General features: G+C 47.9%; 1 protein-coding gene across 1 annotated transcript in view; it reads right to left on the bottom strand.

Moving 5' to 3' along the window:
* GNAL (G protein subunit alpha L) overlaps nt 1-17,284 on the bottom strand; it is a 203,820-nt gene that overhangs the window by 120,982 nt on the left and 65,554 nt on the right. The window contains exons 2-4 of the mRNA XM_010373435.2: nt 10,318-10,390; nt 9,556-9,610; nt 9,297-9,416 (exon numbers count right to left, since the gene is read on the bottom strand). Of these exons, the coding sequence (XP_010371737.1) occupies nt 9,297-9,416; nt 9,556-9,610; nt 10,318-10,390 (248 nt within the window). The remainder of the gene's footprint in view (nt 1-9,296; nt 9,417-9,555; nt 9,611-10,317; nt 10,391-17,284) is intronic.

Here is a 17,284-nt window from a genome sequence, read left to right as displayed (position 1 = left end):
AGAAGTGAAGTGGATGGATGTCCTAGTTCTAAGGAAATACACACTGATGTATTTAGAGGCAAGGGAGCATGATGTCTACAATCAACTCTCAAATGGTTCACAAAAACGTGTCTTAGTGTAGAGAGAGTGAGAGCACAAATGTGGCCACACATTAGCTATTGATGAGTCTGGGTGAAGGACATATGGTACTCTTCGGTACTATTCTTGTATTGTTCAGGGAAAGTTTAAAATCATTTTAAAATAAAAAGCTAACGTTTATTAGGAGTACCTCTCATGATAATATAGCAGAGAAAAAAATGGAATTTAAGAAAAGTATCTTCATTGAAGTTCTAATACAGTTAATGTATCTAACTGAAATGTTTTACTATAATAATAAAAATTCCTTTTATTAGCATCTCAGATGTGCAGAATAATACAATAAGCATTCTCAGTGGGGGTTTCCCTCCTCCTTAATATCATGACACAAGCCATTTGAGACCCGGAAGCAGGTTTCTGGCACAGGAACTGCCCTTTGTCCAATGACAGATAAATTCCCAGAGCATCATCCCCACAGCAGATACGAAGCCTGGCCTCTTGATGAATTCGGGAGTGATCCTTCCAAAAAAACCACTTCCATTTTTTCACTCCCCTGAAGAAAACCATGGGTTCCCCCCAGCCTTGAGGAGGAAGCCCAGGCCCCTTGGCCAGGCACGCAGGACTCTCCCTAACCCACCGCAGCCTGACTGGGCTTTTGGTCTGCAGGTTCCAAAGGTGCCACCCACCCTGAAGCACTATCCTCTCTATGTCCACCTGCCCTCTAAGCCCTTCCCATTCAAGGAAGATTCAGCTCAGTGTGACGCCAGCTGCATGGGTGTCCCCAGGTGCCCCCAAGAACTTGCTTAAATGTAGCATCACACACCGTTATTTCTTAAGCCTATATCCCTGCCAGAGGTAGACAAGTGCTGTTCCTTATTCGTCTTGGTGTCCATAAGATGGATAATATGTGTGCTCAGTAATTACTGAAGCAAGGGCAGTCCACATGACCTCTTCCATGTCACCTGCCTCCCCTCCACAGTGCTGGCAGAAGAGCTTCAGGACCTCCATGTGGCCCCACTGAAAACCGCTGCTCATGGACTACTCCGTGATGGGAACCTTTCACGGGAAAGACAGGAAGCCATGTTCCATCTTCGCCAACTACTGGAAAGCTCCACGGACAGCTGGGAAATGAAATCAACTTCCACGTCGCCTCTCCCTCTCCACCTCCCGGGCCTCCCTGTCCTCAGCAGGGGCTGTCAGGCCAAATGGTCCCTGAGGCCTCACGCGCCATCTATTTTCAACACACATCACTGTTTTCCTCTGCTAAGTGGGACTTGTTAGGCCCTATGGAATCAATATGGCTGCCCTGAGCCTAAGACACAGGCGTCTACCACTTCCAGCAACCAGGTGTGCAAATTAGAACAAGAAAGATTGTTGTGCATTTTATAAAAAGGTCTTTCCTAGGACTTTTTTAAAAACCAGAGAACATGCCTTAGGACACCTAACTATTTGTGAAGTATTTATTTTAGCATGATCTCCCTTTGAGGGGTGCAGTCAGGGTGCATTTCACCTTTCTACCACTAGACAGCACGAAGCAAAGGTGCACCGCGCTAGGCCAGCCACAGGATCAGAAGGGCAGGACACAGGCAAGCCGAAATGGTGGGAAAGGGCGAGGCCAACGTCAGTGAAGAAAATCCGACTGAGAATAATGTAGAGAAAGAGAAGGAGAGCCGAGCTCCGGCAGCTGCTGGCAACAGAGAACAGGCAGGAAGTGAGGTGCACAGCAACCCGCCGGGGAGCCTGGGCGACTCGCACCTGAGAACCTGTGCTCTGAGAGGGCACGGGGATGAGGGTTCCTGAGCAGTCAGGGTCTCACTTCCTTTGAGGATAACTAGGGGTACCTTCCCCCAGGAGGGCTGTGAAGCATTAGGGATGTCAGCTCTTGGCATGGGACAGAAGGGACTGCCTATAAACGCTGGCTTGAGACGGAGGTGCAGGTGGTGACAGCTAAGGGGTGCCACTGAACTGGATCCAGAGGGGAGTGGACAGGAAGCCATGTCAGACCATGGGACCTGGGGGCCGCGTGGACTGAGGTGGAGCCACTAACCAGGCCTGGCGCCTGAGGAGAGGCCAAGAATGGTGCTAGCTCTGCTCCACTTCCTCCGGCAGAGCAGGATTGCTCATATTAAAGCTGTACCGCCCATGTCCCAGCCACTGTTTTAGATATTAACATGTTTAATCCTCACATCAGCCACAGGAAGTAGGTGTTGCCGTCATCTCTACTGTACCATTGAGAAAAGGCAGATAGCAATGAGGTCATGTGCTCAAGGTCACACACAAAGGGCCTGGCAGGGCTAGAATTTGAACACAGGTTGGGCTGGCCCCACACCTCCTCTTAAGACCTCCCTTCAAGATACAGACACCATCCTGTCCACAGACTCCCAGGCCTGGAGGTGTCTGCACCCCGTCCACCCTTGCGTCACCCTGCAGGGGCTCCTTACCGGCCCTGCCTCAGCCCCATGAACACCTAAGGGCAGCGCCCGAAGACCCTTCTCCCAGTGACTCTCATTCAAGACAGACCCAGCAGAGGGGCAGTGAGACCTTAAGTGAACCCCTATAATAAATGTCCATTTATTAACGACATCGGAAAATACTGGAAGGAAAACATGGTACTTTTTCCTTCCATGCCAGATACACAAGTTTTTAAGAGGTTCAGTGTACTGTGGAAGGCGCAAGTTTACTGTGCCCTTTTTACACCTGCTCAAATGTTGCCTTTCTCCTATAAAACATGCACCAGACCTCACTAGCTCAAAAGGCAAAGAACAGGATGGCTGTGAGGCAATCGACTTCAATACCATTTTGAATTAGGCGGTTGCTGTTTTGCTGTATGTGTGGGGACCTCATGTTCTTTAACACTGCGTGACATCCCAGTCGGCCTGTCCCCTGACTTGTTGTGCCCACAGGTCCTTACTGAAGTGGAGTCAGAGGATTCTGTTATAACCTAAGTTAGCAGGCACCTGGAGATTGTCTGCAGCGCACTCAGCAGGAGATGCACTCCAAGAGCGAGCTGTGGGGAGAGGAGGCGGTGGAGAAAGGGGCCTGGTCCTCAGGGAGTGAATACAGCCAGCCCCATCATTTTCTGATGGCGCTGGGAGGTGGGTTTGATGAGGCTCTGGGCAGGAATGGTCACCGGGGGTGCAGGGAACCCAAGTGGAGGCTGCCGTGGAGGAACTCATGCTGTCCTCATTACATGATGGGCTTCAGCTTGGTTGGTTAAAAAAAAAGACACACACACGCAGACCCACAGCACAAAGCCTTCTAGCAGGAGATAGAGACAGGTTCGGAGAGGGAACACAGATACTGTGTGGAAGAATCTAACTGGGTTATGCGCATTCTGGAGATTCTGCACACATCCCCCAAAGAGATGCAGCAGCACCTGGCAGCAGCCACTGAGGATCTGCACGGCAACCCCAGGGCTGGGCCCCGCACGTGGCTCCCACGTAGGGCCACAAGCTGCACTGAGTGTAGGCCACTTGCTCAAAGTCACACCAGGCTGTCTGGCTCCTGGGGCCTTGGCCCAGGCCACTGTGGCCTCCTTTGCCTACACACTGACCAAACACTCAGACGCTAGCCACACAGGGTACCTCCTGACTTGGGGCTGCTGTTGGAAAGTGACAGAGGAGCTCTGACCTGGGAGGAAGGCAAAACACTGGCCTCTGCTGTCTGGGTAATCATTTAGGAAACACCAGGTGGTAACTGGATAGAGTACTGACCAACAGATCAGACTGCTTTTCCGTTTCTTGTTTAGCCTTATTTATCCTCTTCCCCTTAGAAAAAACTAGCAAAATACAATTTGAAAAGAGCTAATAAAGTATCCACATTTTAAGAATAAAAATCAAACACATGAATAACTCAATTGAATTCAACAGTGATTTTGCTTGGTGTGGTGCTAAAGGATTTTTGGAGGAGGCAACCACAACATTCTTCTTCTTTTTTCTTTCCTTCTTTTTTTTTTTTGAGATGGAGTCTGTCTCTCTGTCACCCAGGCTGGAATGCAATGTCACGATTTCGGCTCACTGCAACCTCCGCCTCCTGGGTTGAAGCTATTCTCCTGCCTCAGCCTCCTGAGTGGCTGAGATTACAGGTGCCTGCCACCATGCCCAGCTAATTTTTCTATTTTTAGTAGAGACGGGGTTTCACTATGTTGGCCAGGCTGGTTTCGAACTCCTGACCTCAGGTGACTGGCCTGCGTTGGCCTCCCAAAGTACTGGGATTACAGGCGTGAGTCACCACGCCTGGCCTATTTTTCCTATTTCATAAATGATCAGTCAATCTATGTTTTAGCATAATCACTTAACACTATTTATTTTGCATCATTGCATCTGCTGGCCGCTATGCAAAATTTGGCTGCTGAGACACGGTGCCAACTAGTGAGGGGCTTATGGGTGGGAGTCAAGCCTTGAACAAAGATAACCTGAAGTTTTGGGTGTATTCATGAGAAAAACTCTCATCAGGCAATTGTCAATTTGTTATTTGTAGCTAATCTCAGTACTTTTCTTTTCTATTGTGATTTATGTTTTGTAAAACATGTTTGCATTATTTCATTTGTAATTAAAATTAAACATAACATGCTGGCCTTGTCTCCAAAGATTTCACATTATTCTGCAGCAAATATCCTGCCGGTTTGCTGTCAAGATAAGTGGAGTTTTTTTGTTTTTTGCTTCAACCTGGTATGAAACACCCCTTTACAGTTCTGGCTTATGAAGGGAATAACTGTATCACATGAGCTCGAGGTCACAAGAACTTTATCACTCTATCATTGTTCATCACCACCTGAGCAATACCACAAAAAGGAGATGGGCCAGTTTATGGATAATTGCAAAACCAGACAATCATCCCCATGTCAGCTACCAATTTGCTTTCACAATTTGCTTGAAAAGTCTTTGCTAACAAGCCATCCTTCACCCCTCTGCCACCAAATCTGAAAACATACCTGCATCTGCACCTGTTCTCTGCCTTCCCTCCTGTTCAACAAGCGGGGAGGTGGTCTGGTCCTTTTTTGTTCTGGATCCCATTCTTTTTACCTTCTCGAGGACTGGACTCCTGCCACACACAGCCTCTTTCTTCTGTATTGTCATTTTCTCCTGCTTTACCAAGTGATTCCAGCCCTTTTCATTCAGACAGGCTTTGGTATCTTTCATCTTCAAGAAACCCTCTCTTGACCTCACCTACCTTCCCAGCTGCTGCCTGGCTCCTCAGCCTTCCTCCACAGCAAAACCTCCAGAAAGCCTCATCTGCCCCTGCCACCTCCACCCGCTCACATCACATTCTCTCCTCAACACCCGCCACCCGGGTCCTTATCAAGGTCACCGGTGACCTTGAAGCTGCCAAAGTCATTTTACTTTAATGTCTGTCTTGACTCCCCGGTCAGCACTGCCCACTGCTGACATCCCTTCCTTCTGCAATGGCTCTTCCTGGGGCCTCACACATCCAACTGTCCACCTGGCGTCTCCACTTAGATGTCGAAATAGTCATCTCCAACTCACTAGGAAAACAAAACCTCCTCATACCTGCCTCCTCCCAACCTGTTTCTACCTTCTATGCAGAAATTCAGAACCAAACGCTCAGAGTCATTCTTGATTGATCTGTTTCCCCTCAGTACTCACATCCACATGCCAACAAGTCTAAATGGTGCTGTTTCCAAAATAAACCCCAACTCAGACCACTTTTCTCCACCCCCATGATCCCCTCCCACTGCAAGCTGTCCCATTACCTTTCCTCTGTACTATTACAATAGTCTCTGAAGTGGCTACCCTCCTTCAACTCTTGCCTCCCCACAATCCGTTTTCCACCCACAGCCAGAGTGATGTTGATAAAACACATGAGATCTCACGGCTCCACTGCTTAGAACCCTCCGAAGCTTCATGCGTCCGGACACACCCGGCCTGTAAGGCCGATGGTAAGATCCAGCCTGCGAGTCTCTCTGACCTCCCCACGGCAGCCCTTGGCTGACAGGTGCTAACCACATTTGCCTGCTTTCCGTTACAACTTCAGATTCATGGAACTCCACTGAAATTCACATGAAAGACACCACAGAGACCAAAAGACCCAAAGAGCAACCCACCCGTATTTACCCCGAGAAAATTCTCAAGGTGTTTGTTTCCAAGTCATTACTCTCATTTTCCTTCTTAAATTGAAGAACCCTAAAATTAATTTTTAACTTTAATGTAACGTATTTGGTTCAAAAGTCATCTTATCCCTATAGGAAAATTAACTTAAGACCCTCAAATAATTGAACCATGACACTGACAGGCTTTCTCAAGGGTTCAATCTCAAAAAAGTACTGGACTGAGTAAAGCAGTGTTTTGTTTACTATTGAAACACTTGATTTAGCTCTACTTGTAAAATCTGCTTGTATATTATAAAAAACATGTATTCTTGTAAATAAGTTAATTTTCCAATGGAGCATATAAGTCAGATTTGTCTTGATATCATTCTGAATGAGGATCATCAAAATATGAAAACAAGAATTACACAATTTAATAAGTAATATAAATACTTCCAAGCACTATGAAATAAATATCATGAAAATTCTGGGCATATTAAAATTAAAAATGGCATTTTCAGAAGGAACGTTGCATATTTAACATTAATTTCCTTATTTATATAAGTCTGGGCTATATTAAAAATATAAAAATATACATCAATATATACATAAAATATACTCTCATCTGACATGTGCGTAGACATTTAAGACAACAGAATGTCAGGCTTAAAAAACACCAGTAAAACTAACCCCCACAAAATATACCTCTGAAAGAGCACTGTAATTACATTTGCATCTGCTGGTGCTAAATTCTCCTTCATTATAATGATAATTAATTATGCTTTCTGATAATAACTTTTAAGTAACCGTAATTTATCTATATGAAAATATATGCATTCAAAACAACTGGTTTCTCAAGTTTTTAATTAAATATGTTCATGATTTAGCTACAAAAACACTTTCACAAATTAGCTGCTTTGGATTCCTTAGACAATACAGGTGGGAGTTAGCAATTGTTTCTGGATTTGGGGTTGAATATGGGATGCCTCATCAACCGTGAGACTGTCATGAACAGGAGAAAGAAGATATGAGACTGATTAATAAATCTTAATTTTAATTTCTCACTAGATGTTAAGAATAGCATTTCCCCCTAAATATATAAAATGTTTTATGATTAGTTTTAGGCAAACAAGATAGGATAAATCTGAGAACTCAGATGCTTTTCTATAAATGTCTAAATCTGAAGTTGAAACGAAACACCACTCCTGATTTCAACCAGGACCATGTAGTTCTGGGTTTTTGCCAGTGTACATAGTATCAGTGAGAACTGGGAGGACACCTGCATCTCCAGTTAGCGGAGGATCCTGGTGTGGCTGCAGCATCTTCTGCCTACCCTTTCCCCTGCCCATGTCAACTCCTTGCCCTCTCCAAGGCATCCAATTAAAGACATGGGGCCAGATACCCGGCCCCTTCTTCCAGCCAGCTTGCCACTCCTCACTCCTCCATTTTAGAAATTCTACAGATATCACTGGCTCTACATTGGTATGCTTATCAGAAGCAAAAATCATATTAAAGGATGAAAATAAAAGCTTTCTAAAAAAGTCATTTTTGGCCAGGTGCGGTGGCTCATGCCTGTAATCCCAGCACTTTGGGAGGCTGAGACGGGCAGATCATGAGGTCAGGAGATTGAGACCATCCTGGCTAACATGGTGAAACTCCGTCTCTACTAAAAATACAAAAAAAAAATTAGCTGGGCGTGGTGGTGGGTGCCTGTAGTCCCAGCTACTCGGGAGGCTGAGGCAGGAGCATGGCGTGAACCTGGGAGGCGGAGCTTGCAGTGAACTGAGATCGCGCCACTGCACTCCAGCCTGGGAGACACAGCGAGACTCCGTCTCAAACAAACAAACAAACAAACAAACAAAGTCATTCTTATTAGCCATCCCAACACAGAGCCCACAGGACAATGGTGCTCTGGAGAGAAGGGGTGGGGTGAGTTGGGGGACACAGGCCTTGCAGGCAGGGCAGGGCCTCTCTATTTTACACATCAGTTTCTCCACATGCTTCCCTTCAAAGAGAGGATTCTCAGAAGGAAATGTCTCCAAACCACCATGCCAGGCAATACAAACTTTGAAATACTGTTATTGATGAATACACACACACACACACACACACACACACACACACACACACACACTCTTCTGGTGCACTGTAACAAAAATGACTTTCTGAGAAGCTTAACAAATACTTTTCCTTTGAAACATGCTTTATGAAATGACCAAATATTTTAAAGAAATGTACATTCTGAAAATGAGAGAAAACTAATATTGATGTCACTCTTTTGCATAAGCAATACTGCCATCCAAGTGATTAGGAAAAGCAGCCCTAAATAATGCAGATGTGAACCAAACTGCATTTTAATATGATAAACATTCAGAAGTGATCCATGCTATCATTTTTTTAAACAATACATTCTTCTCTTAATTGATCTGAAGGCTGTGCATCTTAAGAGTAAACTGAATTCTGCTGTTTCTGTAATTCCCAGGGAGACAATTACTCACCGTAAGTATTTTTCTCTACTCATGTAATTTCTACTGTTGTTATCTGGGAAACTGCTTAATTGTTATTTTAATAATACAGACAGGAAAAAAAGCACCATCAACATTTCTTAAAGGTATGCTGCCTTCCTGATTATCAGCCTTCCCCACACACTCATAAAAGCATGTCTTGCAATGCCATTGTAGTCAATTTTTTTTTTTTTTTTTTTGAGATGGGAATCTCGCTCTGTCGTCCAGGCTGGAGTGCAGTGGCATGATCTTGGCTCACTGCAACCTCCACCTCCCTGGATCAAGCAATTCCCCTGCCTCAGCCTCCTGAGTAGCTGGGATTATAGGTGCACACCACCAAGCCCAGCTAATTTTTTTGTATTTTTGTAGAGATGGGGTTTTACCATGTTGGCCAGACTGGTCTTGAACTCCTGACCTCAGGTAATCCGCCCACCTTGACCTCCCAAAGTGCTAGGATTACAGGTGTGAGCCACCACCCCTGGCTGTAGTTAATATTTTTAACAAACACAAATATTTTGGTACAGAGTAAGTATTCCTCTTAGGCATTTAGAGAGCTGGATTTCAAAGAAAGTTAATAATGAATTAGTATCAATATTGATTATCAACAAAAAACCTTATTAAAAACGGTTCCATCTTTCACTAGTTGGAATATATCAGTAAGCACTTCTTACCTGGGAATATTCAAAGTCAGTGATAGGGGCTATGCTCTTGATGTAGTCTGATCGAAATTGGTTTTCAGGGTTGGCCAGTGGAACTGGAGGTATTATAGTACTCATTGCTGAAACAATTGTCTAAAATGGAATAAGAAAAAAATATGGATAAACATTTAGGCTCCATGTATGATAATCTACAAAATGTAATTTCTGTCTACAGTTTTAGAATGAAGCGCACTTGACCTTTCTATAAACGATCATTTAAAAAAGTCCTTACCACGATAGCATCTTTAACATTTTTCCGGATGTCCAGAATTTTCTGTTTCTTTTCCCTGTATTGAAAGAGAGTTGTTATTAGCTTAATTTACCCTTAGCCCACTGATTCCAATCAATTGAGTGGGATTTTAAATTTCCAGCTACAGCACTGACCTAGACTGGTTTCACTAGAGGTCAGTATCATCCCCTAACACAACATCTGCAAAGGTTTTATCTGGGAAAGGAAAGCACCCTCCTTTTCTCATTTGCACTCTAAACAAACTTGAATGCACATGTTTTTTAAATCTATAGCTTTAAACAACCATGCAGCTTACATAAAAACAAGGCAAAATCGCTATGAATATTGCATATAAATATAACCATGCAGCTACACTTGTAAATGTATTTTACCCAGGTCTATCCCACGGAGAATATGCTGATAGTTATAAACTGAAATAGATGCAGACAAATATTATATTGAAAAAATATACTGAGATATTGGTTAAGTGTGCTCAGAGCAATACCAGTAATACAGATCAATACTCCAAGAATACCTACAAATCATATTTTGTCAAGCAAGTTTTTTTTTTTTTTTAAATTAGACACTAGCAGGAGGAGGATTTGCCTAAATAGACCAAATCCAACAGCTAATATCTAATTTTTTCCCCCTTGAATGTCTACTCAATTATCAAATACATTGTTTAGAGAAAGCACTTCTGGGACGTTTGGGAGAGACGAAGTTTGCATGCAGTTTGGAAGCAAAACCGAAATCGATCATTCTTACTCGGGATTAAACCCATTGACGTGCAGGATCCTCATCTGTTTCACGATAGTGCTTTTCCCAGACTCACCAGCCCCTGCAAACAAACAGAAAGGAGGCTGTGAACTGTGTCCGGATATCGCTGCCATTTCTCACCGCCAGCCGGGTCTGAGCAATCCTCCTCCCCCAGCACAGGGACTTCCTACACGCGGGTTCCTGGCTGGAGGAGCTCGCCCCGGCCGCCGTCCGGGCTCCGCCGCTCGGCGGTGCGCGCACCCCTCGCCCGGCCCTGCCCGCCCAGCCCGGCGCTGGCCGCTCCGGACTGTGCGCTCCGCTGGGGCCGGGAGCCGCCGCGCGCCCCTCGGCCTTACCCAGGAGCAGCAGGCGGTGGGTAGCCTTGTAAGCCAGGCGCTCTTTCTGCAACTGCTTCTCGATCTTTTTGTTGGCCTCGCGTCGTTCTTTTTCATCGACGCCCTGGTCTTCTGTGGTCTTGCTGTTGCCGCCCAAACACCCCATGCCTGCCCGCTGGGATGGACGTCAGGCAGTGAGGAATGCGCGCAAAAAGCAACAGCGAGTTGGAGACGTGCGCGGCTCCCAGACGGCGGGTCTCCTTCCTGCTGCTGAAAGAGACGGTCTGGTCTCTTCGGTGTTTTCCGATTCAGAGCAGGCGTTTCTTCGCCCTCCCCCTGCCCACCGCAAACTCCCAACTAAATGGCTGTAAGGAAGACGCGCGGAGTAAAACGCCTTTTTAAACGAGAATTGCTTTAAAATCTGCTGGATGAATGCGGCACAATGCACGGAGACGGGAGGCGAGGGCGCCGGTCTCCGCTGGAGACAGCCGAGCTGGCGTCGCGCCCTGGGTTCGCCCCGCGTCCCCGCGCCCGCACTCCAAGCCTCGCTCAGCCCCGCCCGGCGGGTCCCCGAGGGGGCGGCGCGCTCCGCTGGGTGCTGGGTCCCAACCAGCGCGGTGGTGGCTGAGCGTGGCGCGGAGGACAGCACGCGCCACCGGGGTCCCACGGGGCGACGATGGGCACCTGCCGGGCCGGCTCGCGCCCCGCTATTCCTCTGCCGTCGGACGTGCGCCCCTCCCTGGTCTGGGATCCCGGTGCGGGGAAGAGAAAGGGAAGCTGACTTTGGGGGCGGCTGGGCCGCTGGTCCCGGAGCTCTCGGAGAGGCGCTACCACGCTGGAGGGGTCGGGGAGCTGACCCCCCACGGAGCCCGGCCGGCGGGGGCGCTTACACGCTGGCGGGCCTGGGTTCCGGGCCTGCAGCCCCTGCAGCCCCTGCAGCCCCTCCGCCGCACCGCGGTTGCCCGGTTCTCTTGCACCCCGAGCCGGGAAAGTCGCCTGGGCACGCGCCCCGTGTTGGCTCGGACGCGTCCCTGCTCCTGGCGGGCGAAGACTCCCGCAGGATCATGCATATTCTAGCAGGGAGGAGGATCCCTCCGAGGCTCACCAGTCACACCGCCTTTGTTCTGCTCAGCTTCTAGACTATTCCAGCTCGCCCACGTCGCCGCCTCCCGAGCCTCCTGTCTTTACCTCCAGCCCCCGTTTCTCCTGTGCAGTGCTCCCAAGCAGCACTACCACTCTTCCAGAAGGCACTGTGGCCTCGAACTTGGAGTTGTAGCAGAGGAAGGAACTAGGGCGCGAGACTGGCACCTACCTTCCGTTACTGAGACCCTTCTAATGGGGTCGCAGTCGGCAGCTTGGCGTTTGCAGTGCTGGACTTGGGGGAAGGAGGTCACAAGAGGGGGTCGGGCCGAAGTCGTGGATGCCAGCCGTGGGCGTGGAGAGGTCACTGTTCCCTGTGTGTGGCTGCTCCCGTCCCAGTTGACGGCTTGGCGCTGCGCTGTCTTCTACTTGTCTTTGCTCAGCTCCGTCGTCCCTCCACCTTCCAAGAAACCTACACGGTCTTTTTCACTGCGGAGCTGGCCTTCTTCAGGAGCACAGACCCCAGCTCGCCCCGGTCCCCCAAGAGGCGCTTCCCCTACCCTCAGGCCCGCCGCTGCCCTGTGGACCTTCGCTCTTCACCCAGCGCACCTTCCCCTCTCCACTCGTGCTTCAACTTCTGCTACCGGCTGGTTTCCCTCAAGCAAGCCAACACATTCAGCTCTGTCCCACCTGAACCACACAACACCTTCCATCTCACTCCCCTTGTTAGTTCCACCAGTTTTCCTCCTAACCACGGCAGCCAAGAGTTAGAAAGGTCGCGTCTGACCCCGCCTGTATTCCCCTCCTGCTACTCCCACCTCAGCCCCTGGCAGCCTGGCCTCGACATTCACCCCACAGGGAAAATACTCTCATCAAGGTCATCCAGGGCCCCCCAGGGGCTAAGTCTCAGCCACGAGGTTTGGTCTTTATTTTCTTCGCATCTCTGTGGCTCCTGCTTTGACTCCTCCTAGAGACTGCATTGGGTTTCAGGCTGTCCCTCTGGCTGGTGCATCCAGGCTCCTCCACCCAGGGGTCCGAGCGCAGCCTCTCAACCCACACACATGTTCCTGACGGGCTGACTGCATCCTCCATAGTCTGCCCACTCAGCTCTCACCGTACCCACCGCGGATCCCTAGCCCAGCCCATCCTGCTGACCGCCACCGTCCCGAGACACACTGCCCCCACGGTGCCGCAAGTGTCTGGAATTCACCTTGCCAAGGACTGAGCTCATGCCCCGTGCCACCCTCACACCTTCTACCTGCTCCTTTCTCTCTCTGTTCTTTCTCTGGAATAAGGGCCCCTAATTTTCCAAACCAGAACGGTGGGAGTTATGCCAGACTCTATTTTCTTACAAACCCCAACAGTTACTGCATCCCGTTGAGTATCTGTCCTGTTCTTTCTGTGGCGTCTGCCACTGCTGTGGTCTTAGATTACTAACAGAGCTGGATTTCAGAGGCCTCCGGAGGGTTTCCACTGCCTCCTGTCTCATTTCAGTGCACCTTGCACAATGCTGCTACTGCGGTAATACAAACCCAGCCACATCACTGTCTCCATCAGCTACAAGCCCCGGGCCTGGTCCTTCTGGCTGGGTTGGTATAAACTCTCCCCTTCTTAGGGCTTACCCCTTCGCTCCTAACACTCCCAGTTCCTGAACAGGCTGGTCGGGTGCATGTGCTGCTTGTGTCTTGGGAATACCTGGGGACTGACTCTCTTTTCTGGGCCAACCCCTAGTTATCCTTCCAGCCTCAAGCTGGGCCTCACTGCCTACCTCACATTGGGGGTTAGGCATGTCTTCTCATGCTCTAAGGGAGCACCAGAGTCTCTGCTCGTCCCACCCATCACCTTGCATTGTGATGGTTTAACTGTGTCCTCAAAATTCCACTAGACTGTAGACCGCTTGAGGGCCGAGGCTGAGCCTGTCCTGGTACCCGCCGCACCTGTACCTGGTTCAGTGCCTGACCCGGAGGAGATGCTCTGGGAATATTTGTCAAGGGAATGAATGACGTCATGAAAGCCAAAGAAAACTCCAGCTCAAAGTGTGAATTCTCATGAAAGGAATTTCATGACCACACGTTAAACTAAAAAAACATTTGTTCAGTATAGCACTTTTCAGTAAATATTCCTACTGAAAATAAAAATACATTTTAAAAAAGCAATGAATTACTTTTCTAGACATAGGCAGAAGCAAACATACAGTGTCAGACTCCATTCTGAGCGAGGTTAAAAGTTCAAGTTTTGTGGAAGGAGACTGTTTAGTACAGTTTCCACAACTCACATCTTGTGAGTGTGTAAACACATATATTCACACATGGCAATATCAACCCAGCATGCGCTATGGCTAGTGGGTCAGTGAGAAGGGAAGATTTTTTTTTTTTTTTTTTTTTTTGAGATGGAGTCTGGCTCTGCTGCCCAGGCTCGAGTGCCATGGCATGATCTCGGCTCACTGCAACCTCTGCCTCCCAGCTTCAAGCAATTCTCATGCCTCAGCCTCCCAAGTAGCTGGGATTATAGGCACCTTGCCACCACACCTGGCTAATTTTTTCTATTTTTTAGTAGAGATGGAGTTTCACCATGTTGGCCAGGCTGGTCTCAAACTCCTGACCTCAAGTGATCCAACCGCCTCAGCCTCCCAAAGAGCTGGGATTATAGACCTGAGCCACAGCGCCTGGCCAGAAAATGTATGTATCTATGCTTTTTTTAAAAAAAAGCACAGAGTAGTGGGATTTTTATAAGGATTTGCCAACTTTTTTAATGTCAAGATTTCTATAAAATGTTGGAGAGCAGGGGACAAAATAAATCCCTTGAAAACTTATAAAGGGAGAATTATGTTTGAACCTGAAGCCACATTTTTAAGGCAGTCTAATATTTAGTTTCTCTAAAAATATAGCAAAAGATTTCTACTTGTTCAGATTTAGCGATCACTGTTTTTTTTTTTTTTTTTTTTTGAGACGGAGTCTCGCTCTGTCGCCCAGGCTGGAGTGCAGTGGTCAGATCTCAGCTCACTGCAAGCTCCGCCTCCTGGGTTCACGCCATTCTCCTGCCTCAGCCTCCCGAGTAGCTGGGACTACAGGTGCCTGCCACCTCGCCCGGCTAGTTTTTTGTATTTTTAGTAGAGACGGGGTTTCACCGGGTTAGCCAGGATGGTCTCGATCTCCTGACCTCGTGATCTGCCCGTCTCAGCCTCCCAAAGTGCTGGGATTACAGGCTTGAGCCACCGCGCCCGGCCTAGCGATCACTGTTAAAGATAAATTCTATACTTGAAATTTAAGAAGAATTAGGTAAACAGATGTGATGAAAAACATACCAAAATATACCCAAAAGGTTAGTATATTAATAATACAATGATAATGTGTGTGCTGTAAAACTGCTTCAAGTTATGGAGTGATTGCTGGCACTGGGTTAAATCATTTCCATGGAACAATTTACTTGGTATTTGCCCTAAAAGGTGGGAACTATTGTCATCATCATTTTACAGAGGCTGAGAGGCTGAGTAAGAAGAGTGTCTGGGACACAGACCCTCATAGCCTGGCTGCAGCATTCGCACTATTACCTGCATTGTGTGCCACAACACATTGCCAGCACTCTAAAACATAAAAGCACTTTCCTTATACAGTGAGGAGACATTTCTTATGAAAAATGCAAAGCCAATCTTAGCCTGTTTTCAGGCAGGAATTCAACACACCTTAAAACATTTTTTAACCCAATCACCTGACCTTTTTCTAGTCTGGTCTGGGAAACCGATTCTCATTTGTGTTTAGAACCATTGGATCAGCATCAGGTGTACCAGCTGGCCACCTGGAGCAGTGGGAGCAGGGCTGGGGGCGAGGGTACCAAGAGCAGAGTGGCTCCCGCTCCCAGTGTGAGCGTCTGTTGCTAGGCAACCGCAGCAGCAGCATTGCGCTCCCCGGCAACACACCTACCTGCGAGGACCCAGGGCTGCCCTGGGAGCTGCGGGCAGAGGGTCCAGGCTGACTGCGCCAGAGCCAGGAAGAGAAGGTCCTGGTCACCTCATGGAGAATTTGAAAGGCACCAAAGTAAAACAGTTGTTTCCTCACTCTTGTTGAAGTTCAAGACATACAGGGTGTCTCAGAAGTCTCTTTCTCTCTCTCTCTCTCTCTCTTTATTTCTCTTTAAACTTAAGACTTATTTTTTTCATACCCCAATAGGCCTGGGTGGTTGATTTTCCTTGCTCCCCTATCCATCCCCAGTACTCCTACCCTTCACAATGAGAAGAACATTTGCTGTTGCTCTTTGGCTCAGAGAGCACCTAGGCTTAGGCAGCTGACTTACAGTGGATCAGTGAGCGGGCGTCCGGTACTGGTTCAGCCACTCAGCCCTGCCTGGGTAGTGGCGTTCAAGCCTTGAGGGCAGGAATAGATGTCTTTGACTTTAGGATATTGAAGGGAAATTTCTGGCCCACATTTGCTGTTATTGCATCACCAACCTGATGCTCAACATATTCCTGTAACACCTTAAACCAGGCATTCTTATTTCATCCCTGAAGGCTTCTTTTGTTCCCCAGAGAATCTCTTCAGGGTATCAGATTAAATTCCTCAAATGTCTCTCTCAGGAGCTCTTTCTCCACCCCATCTTTGGAGTTCTCATTTCTGGTGACAGAGACATGTAACAGGAAGAAAATCGATGATGCAGCAACCAGACTCTCAGTTCAAGGCTGTGGGCAGCGTGGGCAGTTCGATCTGCGCTGAGAACATCAAACAAATAGAGCTCCTTCAGAGGCCTCTGACGCTCCTCAGCCTCATGAAAATATTCGTAACCCTGTGTAAGTTCATGTGATCTCTGTCCAGAGAAAATCACCATGCTGTCTGTGTTCTTCCAAATCCACTTGGAAATTAAATACTTACCTACTGAAGTGTGAACTGTTGTCATGTCCTAAGTTTCCAAGGAAAATGTGACTTCATCCAGAGCCTGAGTGCCTTCCTCAGAGTTCAAGAGGGTTTCATGATGTTCACTTCCAATATGATCTGCCACTCTTCCAGCAACCAATAAACCAGGCCTGCCCTCCATGCCAGTCACAAAAGTCTGGGGAGTGTACTTTGTACCACGTCTCTTTCAGCTGCTTCACCTGGGTGGCAGCAACCACGCCAGAGTCCAAGCCCCTAATAAAACGGAGCCTATCCTTCTGTCTGTCATCAAAATTGTCCTTCTCCTTTTTCTCCCTCCTTCTTCTTCTTTCTTCTTTTTAGAGACAGGGTCTCACTGTGTTGCCCAGGCTTGCGTGCAATGGCACAATCACGGCTCACTGTAGCCTCAACCTCATAGGCTGGAGGGATCCTCTCGCCTTGGCCTCCCAAATAGCTGGGACTACAGGCATGTGCCACCACTCCTGGGGAATTTTAAAATTTTCTGTAGAGACGGGGTCTTGCTACGTTGCCCAAGCTGGTCTTAAACTCCTGGGCTCAAGTGATCCTTCCACCTTGGCCTCCCAACGTACTGGGATTACAGGAGTGAGCCACTGCACCCAGCCCTAAATGCTTCTTAATATCATGATTGAAAAGGAACTGAAGCTTGCTCTTCAAAGTCTCTGTCTCTAAACCTGAGAA

Source organism: Rhinopithecus roxellana, chromosome 21 (genome assembly GCF_007565055.1).
Source record: "Rhinopithecus roxellana isolate Shanxi Qingling chromosome 21, ASM756505v1, whole genome shotgun sequence".
Classification (NCBI taxonomy): domain Eukaryota; kingdom Metazoa; phylum Chordata; class Mammalia; order Primates; family Cercopithecidae; genus Rhinopithecus; species Rhinopithecus roxellana.
This window is presented reverse-complemented; position numbering and strand designations above follow the sequence as displayed.